This window comes from Martes martes (assembly GCF_963455335.1).
Source record: "Martes martes genome assembly, chromosome: 4".
NCBI lineage: Eukaryota > Metazoa > Chordata > Mammalia > Carnivora > Mustelidae > Martes > Martes martes.
This window is the reverse complement of record NC_137891.1, coordinates 90,214,208-90,229,872: the sequence shown is the minus strand read 5'-3', so window position 1 is coordinate 90,229,872 and position 15,665 is coordinate 90,214,208. Positions and strand designations below refer to the sequence as shown.

At 41.4% G+C, this 15,665-nt stretch overlaps 1 protein-coding gene across 1 annotated transcript; it reads right to left on the bottom strand.

Moving 5' to 3' along the window:
- Nucleotides 1-12,664: 12,664 nt before the first annotated feature.
- ADAM30 (ADAM metallopeptidase domain 30) lies at nucleotides 12,665-14,869 on the bottom strand (the record flags this gene model as incomplete). The annotated part of the gene is made up of 1 exon (XM_080801658.1): nucleotides 12,665-14,869. The coding sequence occupies one exon, from the start codon at nucleotides 14,867-14,869 to the stop codon at nucleotides 12,665-12,667; it is 2,205 nt and encodes a 734-aa protein (XP_080657784.1).
- Between the last annotated feature and the right edge of the window lie 796 nt (nucleotides 14,870-15,665).

The window sequence follows — 15,665 nt, the reverse complement described above, 5'->3', positions numbered from 1 at the left end:
AAGGAAACTGACAAAACTCCAACAGCTGACCCTAAAGAAATGGAGCTCTATGAACTTTCAGGCAAAGAATTCAGAATAATTCTCTTAAAGAAGTTTAGTCAACTATAAGAACACACAGACAGACAACTCGACAAAATTAAGTATATAATTCCTGAACAAAATGATAACTTCCACAAAGAAAAACAAATCATCTTTTCAAAAAACCACAACCCTGGAAAGTCTAGAGTTGAAAAACACAATGACTAAACTGAAGAATTCAATAGAGAGTTTCAAAAGTAAAGTCAACTCATAATAAGCAATGAGGAACACAGTACTCTGCATGAAGCCATGTTATAATCATTGTTCATATTTTCTTTGGAGGATCTTTGATATAGGAGAAATTATCAAGACTAACATGCTCCTAAAGTCACTACGACTACCCAGAAGCATCTGCTCAGCTCTTGGGGCAGGGAGGGATAATGGAGTTTGCATGCCCTTCATCTTGGGTCAAACAGAACCTGTTGTTGTACCTGGTATGATTTTTTTAAATTGTTTTAATTAAATTTATTTATTTGACAGACAGAGATCACAAGTAGGCAGAGAGTCAGGCAGAGAGAGAGGAGGAAGCAGGCTACCTGCTGAGCAGAGAGCCCGATGCAGGGTTCAATCCCAGGACCCCAGGACCACAACCTGAGCTGAAGGCAGAGGTCTCAACCCACTGAGCCACTCAGGCACCCCTGGTATGATGCTTTTTAAAACAAGATTTAAAGGGTTCTTTAACTTATGGTTTCAACCTGATTGTGGCTATTGCTCTCTCTGTATTTTGTAAATTTCTGTATTCAAAATCTAGACTGATATTTTCCAACTTTTATTTCTTTAAAACATGGTACAGTGACCAAGACTAAGTAACAATGGTTAGATATGCTTTACTTCCTGAAACAACTAAAAAGGCAGACAAAACACTGGAATGAACCTTTTCAAGACATAGGGCATCAGGCCAAGGAGGATAGTCATCCCTGAACTACTGTCCCAAATGTACTGTCTTAGGAGAGTTTTCAAGCCTGTCACAGGAGGGAAAACTGAAGAGGAGCCCAGCAGACCCTTTTGAGCTGAGAGTTTAAGGAGGTCAAAGTAGATATAATCCATAAGACAGAATCTCAGGCAAGATCTCCAAAAAGAAAATAATGAAAAACTTCAGAGGAATTACCTCTAATATTCCCCAGAGTACTGAAAACTATCCAAAAGTCAAGATAGAATAGGATTAAAGGGAACAGTGCCTGCTACCCACGAAGGGCTGAGAATAGACCTATTCCCAACAACCAGAGTGGGACAACTTATAATTAACAGGGAATTGGGAAGATGACTCAGGGAGGTAGCTGGAAATAATTAGCAGTAGAATGATCACTGTTCTAGACAACTTAACAAATAATTAAATCAAGACCTGAAAGAATCAAATTGTTTCTAAGTAACCTACCTGCATTGCTGAACAAAGTCCAAAATTTCTAGCAGATAAAAACTATTCAGCAACCAACAAAGTAAATATACCATCAAAATATTACTCTGCATTTGAAGAGGAAGGAAAATAGGGCCAACAATAAGGATACAAATCAATCATTTGAAACTGACCCAGATTGATACGGATGTTAGAATTAGCAGAGAACAGCACTAAAACTGTTATTATAGGGAGGCCTGGGTGGCTCAGTGGGTTAAGCCTCTGCCTTCAGCTCAGGTCATGATCCTGGGGTCCTGGGATGGAGTCCCACATTGGGCTCCTTGCTTGGTGGGGAGCCTGCTTCCCCCTCTCTCTGCCTGCCACTCTGCCTGCTTCTATGCACTCTCTCTCTCTCTTTGACAAATAAACAAATCAAATCTTTTTTTTAAAGTAGTTATTATAACTATATTCCATAAGTTCAAAAAGTTAAAAATACAAATGGAAGGAATAAAAAAGACCCAAATCCAACTTTTAGGAATGAATACTATAATGTCCAAGATAGAAAAAAATCCCAGCTAAGCTTAGTAGCAGATTAGACAGTGCAGAAGAAAATAATTAGCAAATATGAGGCCTAGTGAAAGACATCCAAAAGGAAACACTGAGAGAAAGAAAGAATGGGAAGAAAAGCATGGGGAGAAAAGTGAGATAACTTCAGCTGCACTAATATATGGATAATGAGGGTCCCTGAAGGAGAGGGAGGCACAAAACTACTTAATAATAGCCACAAACTTTCCAAGCATAATAAAAACTATAAACACACAGATCCAAGCATCTGTACATACTCTATTATTAGAAACAGGAAAAAATTACATGAAGAACCATCATCATCAGACTACTAAAAATAACGATGAAGAGCACATTTTAAGTAGGAGAGAGGGGAGGAGTCAAGATGGCAGAGGAGTAACAGACTGAGATGACCTCAGGTCACAGGAGTTCAACTAGATAGTTATCAAATCATTCTGAATGCCTATAAACCCAACAGGAGATTGAAGAGGAGAAGAGCAGCATTTCTAGAAACAGAAAATTGACTGCTTTCTGAAAGGTAGAATGTGTGGAGAAGTGAATCTGAAGCAACAGGAAGATAGACCACGGGGGTGGGGGGCTGCTCCCGGCAAGTGGTGGAGGAAGGGAGCACAAAATTTGAACTTGTAAAAGTCTGCTCCACTGAGGGCATCACTCCAGAGGCTAAGCAGGGGTGGAGCCCTCGCAGAGAGAGTGTGGTCTCAGGTCCCACGAGGTCACAGGAGGATCGGCGGTGTCTGAGTGTACCAGAGCTTTCAGGTATTGGAGCGGGGAAGCCGACTACAGAGACAGAGCTGAGGAGTGAGCTCTCAGCTCGGGGTTACCTTAAACTGTGATCTGTGGCACAGTCGGACCACTGTTCTTTGAGCAGGGAACCCTCAAGTGGCAGATCCAGGGAGACCCACCTTCATCCGCTGGAAGAGCAGAGCAGCAGGATCTGCTGGGTTTGGAGACTCCAAAGGGGGCTGTGTGCCAGAGATAGAAACATTAGATCACAGGCCGGGTGAGTTCGGAGTGTGGCCGGAGACCAGGGATACAGGAGTGATTGATGAGTGTTTGACTGCTTTTGTCTGAGGGCACACTGAGGAGTGGGGCCCTGAGCTCTCGACTCCTCCAGGCCGGAGATTGGGAGGCTACCATTTTCATTCCTGTCCTCCAGAGCTCTATGGAAAGTGTTCAGGGAACAAAACCTCCTGAGAGTGAACCAAGCAGATTACTTAGCCCCATCCCTGGCAAGGGCAGTGCAATTTGGCCTTGGATAAAGACATTTGAGAATCACTACAATAGGCCCCTCCCCCAGAAGATTAGCAAGTACATCCAGCCAAGATCAAGCTTACTGATCACGGAGAAAAGCGGAATTCCAGAGGAGGGGAAAGCAAAGCATGGAATTCATGGCTTTCTCCCCAATATTCTTTAGTCTTGCAAAGTTAATTAAATTTTCTTAATTTCATTTTTTTCTTATTCTAATTTTTTAAAACTTTCCTTCTTTCCTCTTTTAACATGTTTTAACTAGTTTATCTTAATAATACCTTTCTAAAAAAAAACTTTTTAAACCTTCATTATTATAGTCATATTTTATCCTTCATTGTATCTAATTTTATTTTTTGTACACATATAGGGTTTTTTCTTCTAAAAAATTCTGGGATACAATTTCTTCTAATATATCAAATTATACCCTAAATCTAGCACAGGGCTTTGTTCTAGGCTCCAGCCTGAGCAAATTCTCTCCACTTTCTTTTTCTTTATTTTTCCAGCCAACATATCTTATCAATTCCTTTTTTAGAATTTTTAAAAATTTTTTCATCTTTACAATTATATTCTATCCTTTCATCATTCTTAACCTTATTTTTTTTTGTGTATATATATATATATATATATATATATATATATATAAAAGTTTTTCTTTCTTTAAAATTTCAGGAGGTAGTTTCTTCTAAGAGACCAAAATACATCTAAAATCAAGTGGGTGGCTCTATTCCATTCATCAGTCTAATATATATATGTATTTTTTAATTTTTTAAAAAAATTTTACTTCATTTTACCCCCTTTCTTCTCCCCCCTGATTTGGGGGTCTCTTCTGATTTGGTTACTGTACATTTTTCTGGGGTCTTTCCTACCCTTTTAGTATTTTATTCTCTTGTTCATATATTCTTATCTGGATAAAATGACAAGGCGGAAAAACTCACCGTAAAAAAAAGAACAAGAGACAGTACCAAAGGCTAGGGACCTAATCAATATGGACATTGGTAATATGTCAGATCTGGAGTTCAGAATGATGATTCTCAAGGTGCTAGCTGGGCTCAAAAAAGGTATGGAAGATGTTAGAGAAACCCTGTCTGGAGAAATAAAAGCCCTTTCTGGAGAAATAAAAGAACTAAAACCTAACCAAGCTGAAATAAAAAAAAAAAAAGCTATTAATGAGATGCAATCAAAACTGGAGGCTCTACCTGCTAGGATAAATGAGGCAGAAGAGAGAATTAGTGATACAGAAGACCAAATGATGGAGAATAAAGAAGCTGAGCAAAAGAGAGACAAACAAATACTGGACCATGAGGGGAGAATTTGAGAGATAAGTGATATGTTAAGATGAAACAATATTAGAATAATTGGGATTCCAGAAAAAGAAGATAGGGTGGCAGAAGGTATATTGGAGAGAATTATTGCAGAGAATTTCCCCAATTTGGGGAAGGGAACAAGCATCAAAAGCCAGGAGGCACAGAGAGCCCCCTTCAAAATCAATAAAAATAGGTCCACACTCCCATCTAGTAGTAAAACTTACTAGTCTCAGTGACAAAGAGAAATCCTGAAAGCAGCCTAGAACAAGAAGTCTGTAACATACAATGGTAAAAATATTAGATAGGCAGCAGACTTATCCAGAAATACCTGGCAGGCCAGAAAGAACTGGCATGATATATTCCGAGCACTAAATGAGAAGAACATGCAGCCAAGAATACTATATCCAGCTAGGCTGTCATTGAAAATAGAAGGAGAGATAAAAAGCTTCCAGGACAAACAAAAACTAAAAGAATTTGTAAACACCAAACCAGCACAACAGGAAATATTGAAAGGGGTCCTCTAAGCAAAGAGAGAGCCTAAAAGTAGTAGACCAGAAAGGAACAGAGACAATATACAGTAACAATCACCTTATAGGCAATACAATGGCACTAAATTCATATCTTTCTATAGTTACCCTGAATGTAAATGGGCTAAATGCACCAATCAAAAGATACAGAGTATTAGAATGAATTTAAAAAAACAAGACCCATCTATATACTGTCTATGGGAAACTCATTTTAGACCCAAAGACACCTCCAGATTTCAAGTGAGGGGGTGGAAAACAATGTACCATGCTAATGGACATCAAAAGAAAGCTGGGGTGGCAATCCTTATATCAGATCAATTAGATTTTAAGCCAAAGACTATAATAAGAGATGAGAAAGGACACTATATCATACTCAAAGGGTCTGTCCAACAAGAAGATCTAACAATTTTAAATATCTATGCCCCTAACATGGGAGCAGCAGACTATATAAACCAATTAATAACAAAATCAAAGAAACACATCAACAATAACACAATAATAGTAGGGGACTTTACCACTCCCCTCACTGAAATGGACAGACCATCCAAGCAAAAGATCAATAAGGAAAAGAGGCCTTAAATGACACACTGGACCAGATGGACATCACAGATATATTCAGAACATTCCATCCCAATGCAACAGAATACACATTCTTCTCTAGTGCACATGGAACATGCTCCAGAATAGATCACCTCCTGGGTCACAAATCAGGTTTCAACCAGTACCAAAAGACTGGAATCATTCCCTGCATATTTTCAGAACACAATGCTCTGAAGCTAGAACTCAATCACAAGAGGAAAGTTGGAAAGAACACAAATACTTGGAGGCTAAAGAACATCCTTCTAAAGAATGAATGGGTCAACCAGGAAATTAAAGAAAAATTGAAAAAAATTCATGGAAACAAATGATAATGAAAACACAACAGTTCAAAATCTGTGGGACACAACAAAGGTGGTCCTGAGAGGAAAGTATATAGCAATATAAGCCTTTCTTAAGAAACAAGAAAGGTCTCAAATACACAACCTAACCCTACACCTCAAGGAGCTAGAGAAAGATGAGCAAAGAAAGCCTAAACCCAGCAGGAGAAGAGAAATAATTAAGATCAGAGCAGAAATCAATGAAATAGAAACCAAAAAAACAGTAGAACAAATCAACAAAACTAGGAGCTGGTTCTTTGAAAGAATTAATAAGATTGATAAACCCCTGGCCAGACTTATCAAAAAGAAAAGAGAAAGGACCCAAATTAATAAAATCATGAATGAAAGAGGAGAGATCACAACCAACATCAAAGAAATAGAAACAATTATAAGAACATATTATGAGCAAATATATGACAGCAAATTTGACAATCTGGAAGAAACGGATGCATCCATAGAGATGTAGAAACTACCAAAACTGAACCAGGAAGAAACAGAAAACCTGAACAGACCCATAACCAGTAAGGAGATTGAAGCAGTCATCAAAAATCTCCAAACAAACAAGAGGCCAGGGCCAGACAGCTTCCCAGGGAAATTCTACCAAACATTTAAAGAAGAATTAATACCTATTCTCCTGAAACTGTTCCAAAAAACAGAAATGGAAGGGAAACTTCCAAACTCATTTTATGAGGCCAGCATTACCTTGATCCCCAAACCAGACAAAGGCCCCATCAAAAAAGAGAATTACAGAGCAATATCCTTGATGACCACTGATGCGAAAATTCTCACCAAAATACTAGCCAATAGGATCCAGCAGTGTGTTAAAAGGATTATCCACCAGGACCAAGTGGGATTTATTCCAGGGCTGCAAGGTTGGTTCAATATCTGCAAATCAATCAGTGTGATACAATACATTAATGAAAGAAAGGACAAGAACCATATGATACTCTCAAAAGATGCTGAAAAAGCGCTTGACAAAGTACAGCATCCTTTCTTGATCAAAACTCTTCAAAGTGTAGGGATAGGGGTACATACCTCAATATCATCAAAGCCATCCATGAAAAACCCACCGTGAATATCATTCATTCTCAATGAAGAAAAACTGAGAGCTTCTCTGCTAAGGTCAGGAACATGGCAGGGATGTCCATTATCACCACTGCTCTTCAAATAGTACTGGAAGTCCTAGCCTCAGCAATCAAACAACAAAAAGAAATTAAAGACATCCAAATGGGCAAAGAAGAAGTTAAACTATCACTCTTTGTGGATGATATGAGGCTTTATGTGGAAAACCCAAAAGACTCCACTCCAAATCTGCTACAACTTGTACAGGAATTCAGTAAAGTGTCAGGATATAAAATCAATGCACAGAAATCAGTTACACTTCTTTACACCAACAACAAGACAGAAGAAAGACAAATTAAGGAGTTGATCCCATGTACAACTGCACTCAAAACCATAAGATATCTAGGAATAAACCTAACCAAAGAGGCAACAAATCTGTACTTAGAAAACTATAAAGTACTCATGAAAGAAATTGAGGAAGACACAAAGAAATGGAAAAATGTTCCATGCTCATGGATGGGAAAAACAAATATTGTGAACATGTCTATGCTACCTAAAGCAATCTACACATTTAATGCAATCCCTATCAAAATCCCATCCATTTTTTTCAAAGAAATGGAACAAATAATTCTAAACTTTATATGGAACCACAAAAGATCTCGAATAGCCAGAGGAATGTTGAAAAAGAAAGCCAGGGGTGCCTGGGTGGCTCAGTGGGTTGAGCCTCTGCCTTTGGCTCCGGTCATGATCTCGTGGTCCTGGGATCGAGTCCCACATCAGGCTCTCTGCTATGCAGGGAGCCTGCATCCCCCTCTCTCTCTGTCTGCCTCTCTGCCTACTTGTGACCTCTCTCTGTCAAATAAATAAAATCTTAAAAAAAAAAAAAAAAAGAAAAAGAAAGCCAAAGTTGGTGGCATCACAATTCCAGATTTCAAGCTCTATTACAAAGCTGTCATCATCAAGTCAGCATGGTACTGACACAAAAACATACACATAGATCAATGGCACAGAATAGAGAGCCCAGAAATAGACCCTCAACTCCATGGTCAACTAATCTTTGACAAAGCAAGAAAGAATGTCCAATGGAAAAAGACAGTCTCTTCAACAAATGGTGTTGGGAAAATTGGACAGCCACATACAGAAAAATGAAACTGGACCATTTCCTTACACCACATGCAAAAATAGACTCAAAATGGATGAAGGACCTCAATGTGAGAAAGGAATCCATCAAAATCCTTGAGGAGAACACAGGCAGCAACGTCTTCGACCTCAGCTTCAGCAACTTCTTTCTAGGAACATCGCCAAAGGCAAAGGAAGCAAGGACAAAAATGAACTATTGGGACTTCATCAGATCAAAAGACTTTTGCACAGCAAAGGAAACCGTCCACAAAACCAATGGGAGAAGATATTTGCAAATGACATATCAGATAAAGGGCTAGTATCCAAAATCTATAAAGAACTTATCAAACTCAACACCCAAAGATCAAATAATCAATGAAGAAATGGGCAGCAGACATGAACAGGCATTTCTGCAAGGAAGATATCCAAATGGCCAACAGACACATGAAAAAGTGCTCCACATTACTTGGCATCAGGGAAATACAAATCAAAGCCATAATGAGATACCACCTCACATCAGTCAGAATGGCTAAAATTAACAAGTCAGGGAATGACAGATGCTGACAAGGATGTGGAGAAAGGGGAACCCTCCTACACTGTTGGTGGGAATGCAAACTGGTGCAGCCATTCTGAAAAACAGCATGGAGGTTCTTCAAAAAGTTGAAAATAGAGCTACCCTATGACCCAGCAATCGCACTACAGGGTATTTACCCTAAAGATACAAATGTAGTGATCCAAAGGGGCATGTGCACCTGAATGTTTATAGCAGCAATATCCACAATAGCCAAACTATGGAAAGAATCTAGATGTTCATCAACAGATGAATGGATAAAGAAGATGTGATACACATACACACACACACACGATGGAATACTATGCAGCCCTCAAAAGAAATGAAATCTTTTCATTTGCAATGACATGGATGGAACTAGAGGGTATTATGCTGAGCAAAATAAGTCAATCAGAGAAAGGCAATTATCATATGATCTCCCTGATATGAGGAATTTGAGAGGCAACGTGGGGGGTTTGGAGGGTAGGGAAGGAAAAAAATAAAACCGGATGGGATCAGGAGGGTCACAAACCATAAGAGACTCTTAATCTCACAAAACAAACTGTGGGTTGCTGGGGGAGGGAGGTAGGGAGAGGGTGGTTGAGTTATGGACATTGGGGAGGGTATGCATTATGGTGAGTGCTCTGAAGTGTGTAAACCTGATCATCCACAGACCTGTACCCCTAGACTAATAATACATTATAGGTTAATTTAAAAAAAAGAGGGCAGGCTCCAAGAGTGCCTGTTTGGCTCAGTCAATTTAGCATCTGACTTCTGCTCAGGTCATAGTCCCAAGGTCCTGGGATCGAGCTCTGCCTTGCGCTTCCTATTCAGTGAAGAGCCTGCTTTTCTCTCTCCCTCTGTTGCTCCCCTTTCTCTCCTTCTGTCAAATAAGTAAATAAAATCTTTTTTTAAAAAAAGTAGGAGGGGGGCACCTGGGTGGCTCAGTGGGTTAAAGCCTCTGCCTTTAGCTTGAGTCATAATCCCAGGGTCCTAGGATCGAGCCCCACATCGGGATCTCTGCTCCGTGGGGAGCCTGCTTCCTCCTCTCTCTCTGCCGGCCTCTCTGCCTACTTGTGATCTCTCTGTCTGTCAAATAAATAAATAAAATCTTAAAAAAAAAAGTAGGAGGAAAAAAGATATACTACTTCTCAAGAAAACAAAAAAGTAACGATAACACCAGATTTCTTGCTGGAAACAATGCAAGCAATAAGACAGTTTTTATCTTTAAATACTCAAAGACCCCCCAAAAAAGTGTCAACCTAGAAATCTATACCCAGCACAGCTATCTTTTTTAAAAAGGGGAAAGAAATATGTATTCACACATACAAAAGCTAGACTAATTCATTACCAGCAGATGTGCAATGAGAATTTAAGAACAATCTTTGAGCAGAAGGAAAATACCAGATGGATTACTGGATCCACACAAAAGATGAAAAAGCATCAGAAATGGTAACTAAATGGGCACATATATACCCTTTTTATTATTTAAATCTTTTAAAGGATAATTGAACGTTTAAATAATAATAACAACAATAATAATAATGATGATAATTTATTGTGGAGTTTATGGCATTTGTAAAAATAAAATACATGCAGCAATAACATAAAGGCCAGGAGGGGAACTACAGATGTATATTAGTTCAAGATTCCTGTAGTGTGTATGAAGTGGCATAACATCAGTAGAAGGTAGATTGTGATCAGTTAAGGATACATACTACAAATCTTAACACAACCATTAAAATAATGAAGAGTTATAGCTAATAGCCGAAGGAGATGAAATGGAATTATGAAAAAAAAAAGATACTAACTTAATTCAGAAGAAAGAAGAAAAAGAAGGAAAAAAGGGACAAACCAAAAACTAATAGCAAGTAAGTAGACTTAAACCTAGCTCTTTTCATAATCACATTAAATGTGAATGGTCAAAACATTAATCAAAAGGCAGAAATTGTCAGACTTTATCTTAAAAACGACACAACTAAATGTTGCTTACTAGAAATTCAGCATAAATATGAAGATACTAATATTCAAATAAAAGAATGGAAAAAGGTGTGTATGCGATATGAACAGTAGTCAAAAGGAAGCTGGAGTGACTGTATTAACATCAGCTATGATAGACTTCCGAGCAAGACCTATGACCAGAATCAGATAGTCATTTCGTATCAATAAAGAGGTCAGTTCACCAAGAAGACGTAAGAATCCCCCAAGTTTCTGCACCTGACAGCAGCTCCAAAGCACATCATGCAAACTGATAGAACTGCATGGAGAAATTGACAAATTCACCCGAAAAAGGAGTTACAGTTCTTGCTTGAATACAGCAAGAACAAGGAGACAGTGGACTGAAACAACACTATCAACCAAGGCTACCCAGCTACAGTTTCTAGAGTACTCCACACGGCCATGGCACTGTCTTCTCAAGAGCCCACATAGAGAATGCTTCTTGTAGCAATACCATTACTTATTAGTTACGTCATCTTGAGCAGATTATTACTCTGCATCGTGCTTTAATTTGTCTGTTAGGAGAGGGGGGAATAAGAACATATGCCACACAGAGTTATTTTCGGGAGTGAAAATACATAAATGTGCATGAGGCATTTAGAACACTGCCTATCACGGAGGGAACTCTCCATACACAGCAGCCGTCATTTTCACTATTCCAACTAAATGTCCCTGCTTTCTCAGGATGTTTTCTGGTGATGGCCAAGCCTAAAAAATGTTAGAATTATAATCATCACAAAGTCAGGTTTTCTTGTTCTCCCCTCACTAAAAACCAGTCCCCAAACAGTACAAGGGGACCCCCTCCCCACCCCCAGCCTCCTGCAACCTCTTCAATTAGAAGAACAGTGTGGCTAAGAAAAGAGAATGGGACAGGCAGGGGAGGAGGGTGAGGATAATGAGCCTTCAGTGGTGCTTGGGGAGGGGAGAGCATGGTTGGCGGGGGGGGGGGGGCGCGGTGGGGGGTGAGACAACAGTGGGAAGGCACGGCCTAGAGCAAGACCACAAACCCTTGGGCTGACACAGGTCTGGGAAGGATGAGGTCCTCCCTGGACACGAGAGGGGAGCATTGATTCCGCCCACGCTCAGCATCGCGAAAAGGGGCAAGAGTATTTGGAGGGAGGCATGGGGGTCCGTGGTGGAAGGCTTTCCTCACCCTCCTCTGCTCTGCTTAAGGGTGTGGCAAACCTAGGACCACGTGTCCCCTCAGCACACATTCACAAAAGAACGGATCCTGCCAGCAAAAGCCCAAAGCATGGAACTTTGTTACAAGTCTTGTCCTCAGGACACTGCCACGGTTTGTCATCATTTATAGACTGGGGTGAAATGCAAGAGTTATGGTAGATTAGTGTCCTTCACCAACCGAGATTGCCCCAAACCACACACCGGCAGAGCTGGAGGGACCCATAAAATGACCAGACCAGGGAAAAAGAATTACCCGAGTGACACCCCTTATAAAGGATGGCTTTCTTTTTATAAAAGCGGTCGTCCACATTTATCAGTCAGCAGGGGCCCAAGCCCAGAGTTCTCACTGATCACTTGAGGGAAGCAGAGAGACAGACGTCTAGACAATCACTTTGTGTGCTGGGATTCTGAGCCACAGGACTCAACTGCAAAAACCAACGCAATTCTGCAAAGCAATATTCAGAGCTTGAGTGTTCAGAAAAGCCATTGTGCCATGATTTTCAGGATATCCCAAACTTGATCACAAATGAAGGAGCAAGGGAATGCTAAAAAAGCAAAAGGCACTGATTTGTTTCCCAAACAAGAATATCATTTATTTGCCGATCGAAGCTTGAAGGAAAATTACATGAAAAAAGAACGGGAAGAATAACAAAAGTGCTGTTGGGCTAAATGAGAAACTTTTCGATATACAGCTCTGTGTTATTAAATGGCTGTGGATCGCCCACTTACTTGTTTGGGTTCTCGACATTTTTTGCCTTGGATTATTTATTTTGAATGTTAATCGGTGTTGCTTCTCTCTCTGTGGGGGTTATATACTGTTCTATCAATCTCCTGGAAAACACAGCAATCACTGAGATGATTAAGAAAATAAGGCGCATTAACATAATGGACACCACCTGCACTGGGGCAGGCATATCCTCTTTCAGCTGTCTCGCTGGCCCGCTGTCAATGCTGCCTCCATACCCTACCTCCTCGCAGAACGGAGGCGCCCAGCCATAGGTGCAATGGCAGTTTCTCTTATTGTTGCAAACGCCTCGGAGGTTGCACTTCGTAGGTGAACAGTCAAATTTCAAGGTGGAGGTATGCACACAAGTTCTGTTAACACAGATATGATCAACACCACAGGGGGTACCGTCATTTATGACACCGATGTCAGATATTCCCGTGGGCTCCAAGGATTCGTGGAAACCTACGCCCCAGCACATGAGATTTTCCGCTCGCAGATGAGTAGAGATGAGGGCCCTATGCACTGGCATATCAGGGACGCTCTTGACATTTATACACTGTAGCCTGCCACACAATGCATTTTCCCTGGTACAGGCTTTGTATCTACGGTAACCTCTGAAACCACAGTTCCCATATTGATCACCCATTAAATTCACTGCCTGATAGCACTGCTCAGGAGCTTCCCTGGCGTCAGCTCCAAAAATAGTTCGGCACTGTGTATATCTGGAATTGCACCTCTTTTTGAAACAACGGGAGTTACGCTTGCAAAGGGTTCCATCGTGCTTATAAGTATCATTTGGGCAGAAATTTGAGATTCCACTGCAGTACTCTGCAAGGTCACATTCATTATCTTCCTTTCGACACATGTACCCAAGTGGACGAAAGCGACAGTTATGACAGCAAAGCCCGGTGTTACAATCGGCACCTTGCACGAATTTACAATCCGGTTGGCAACACCTGTCATTTTTACAGTCCTCTCTTGAACCACAATCACATTCTTCAGTGCCTTCCACAATTTTATTTCCACATCTCTCCACCACATAACCCAGTCCCGGGATATTATTTAGACATTCTGCTCCTGTTTGTACGTGATCAAAATATTCGCTATAACTACAATTACTAAACCCACTACTCCCAGTGCCCATGATACAAGTGCGCTTACCTCTACACTGACAATATGGCGTATCATGTTTCATTCCCACCCCATGACCCAGTTCATGAGCAGACACTCTGCTGGCTTCAAGAATATTTGTGTTTGTAAAACTACTTATTGATCCACTATATTGGTCCTTACACACACCTCCAATATACGCCCATCCAAGAGAATGAGTATAAGTATGTATAGTATACAAATGTGCCCAATCTGCTGAAATCTGCTTAGAAAGGTTTGCTGTACGATATTTTAAAAACGCGTTTAGAAGTTCTTGTGAGCTCATTTGGCGAATATTTAATCTGTCCTTCTCTGTCCATATTTCAACACCTTGTAGAATTATCCTCATATTGAGATCTTTAAAGAAGGTGTCCATAACCCCAGTCAAAAGAACGGCATCCTGTATGATTCGAGAAACATTGGCATTTGAAAACAAATATCTCCTGTGATCAAAGACCAGGGCTATTTCCATGTACTTCGGATGGAGAGAGGATCTGGGAGAGTCCCTAAGCCTTGCCATATTCTCAGTCTGACTCATCCGCTCTTCTAGGTCGTCATTAGTCAAGCCACAGGTCTGATTCTGAAATTTGTCGTCTGTCTTCAGGAGATACATGACATGTTCAAAGCTGGAAGAGGCCTGGAGGGGCTCGATTTGGTAATGTTCCTCATCAATTTTCAATATGCCTCGGAGACTCCCCGTGCATGTACTTAAAGTAGCTTCTGAATCCTGAGTTCCTTCAACCAGGCCTCCGTAGTTGCAGTCCCTGGGTATGTAAGGGTGATCCTCCAGGAGTCTCTCTTGTTTTGTGAAGGAGAAAACCTTTAGATTTCGGGGCAGTAGAAATCTCTTGGGCCAGAGGTGGAGGACATACTTCTTGCCTTTGACCTGCAGGAGGTAGGACACTTGCTGGACGGCACCCTGTGGGCCTCCTCGGAGGCTCAGCTTCTTGGGAACGATGATTTCATACGACTCAAACCCCCACTCAGGGTGAAAAATTAAACCCTCGCCAAGAGCGTCTAAGAGAAGCGCCACCAGGACGATCATGGGGAGCGAATGGCTTTCGGGGAATAAGGTCCATCCTGACCTCATGGCCGGAATGGGTGGCCCCAGCGAGTCAATCCCAGCAACTGGCCTGTGAGTCAGGTTCCAAGGGCAGCTGCTAGGGGCGCGGAAGTGCAAAGCGCCGAGTTCCCAAAGCAGGATACACAGGAACCCCCTGCCCCCAGCCTCCCAAGGCTCGGTCTGGTTGACATTGCCTGAATGAATCTAGTTCGTTTTCTGGGCAGTGCCGTTGGGCGGTGCCGTTGCGCGCACGAGGGAGAACCGAGGGAGAACCGAGGGAAAGGTGCTTGGCTCCTCTGGAGAATAAAACAGGAAAGAGGGGCTTTTGGCGCGAGGGATGGAGAAGGGCGGTGAGCAGCTTGGAGAAAAGAGGAGTAGAGAAAAAGGAAGAACAAAAGAGATCTTGTTCGAGGGTTACTACATCCTGGGCTGTTTCATCTGTTTCTGTACTCCCTGGGACACAGCTCATGTTTTCCATTGGTGGGAATCATCTAGACGTTTCCTAAGCACTGCGTGCACCGCACTGTCACACCATTCCCAGCTTTCTGCTAGACTCATGTAGCCTCGCGGGCAGCGGCAGAGCCAGAGATCAGCAGTGAAGGATCTAATCCCCACCCCTACCTGGGGCAGAGCCTGGCTTCTGGCAAGAGAAAGTTTCCAGCTCATTTTCTCCCGTGGCTCTTTCTGCTCTTTGTCCTTGGATGCCAGGGACTAGAGGGATTTGGGACCTGTGTGCAGCGTGGGGGTGGGGGTGGGGGGTGGAGGGTAGGGAATGTAGGAATAGAAAAACACTTGTGAGAGCAGAACCCCTGGAGTTCTTGGA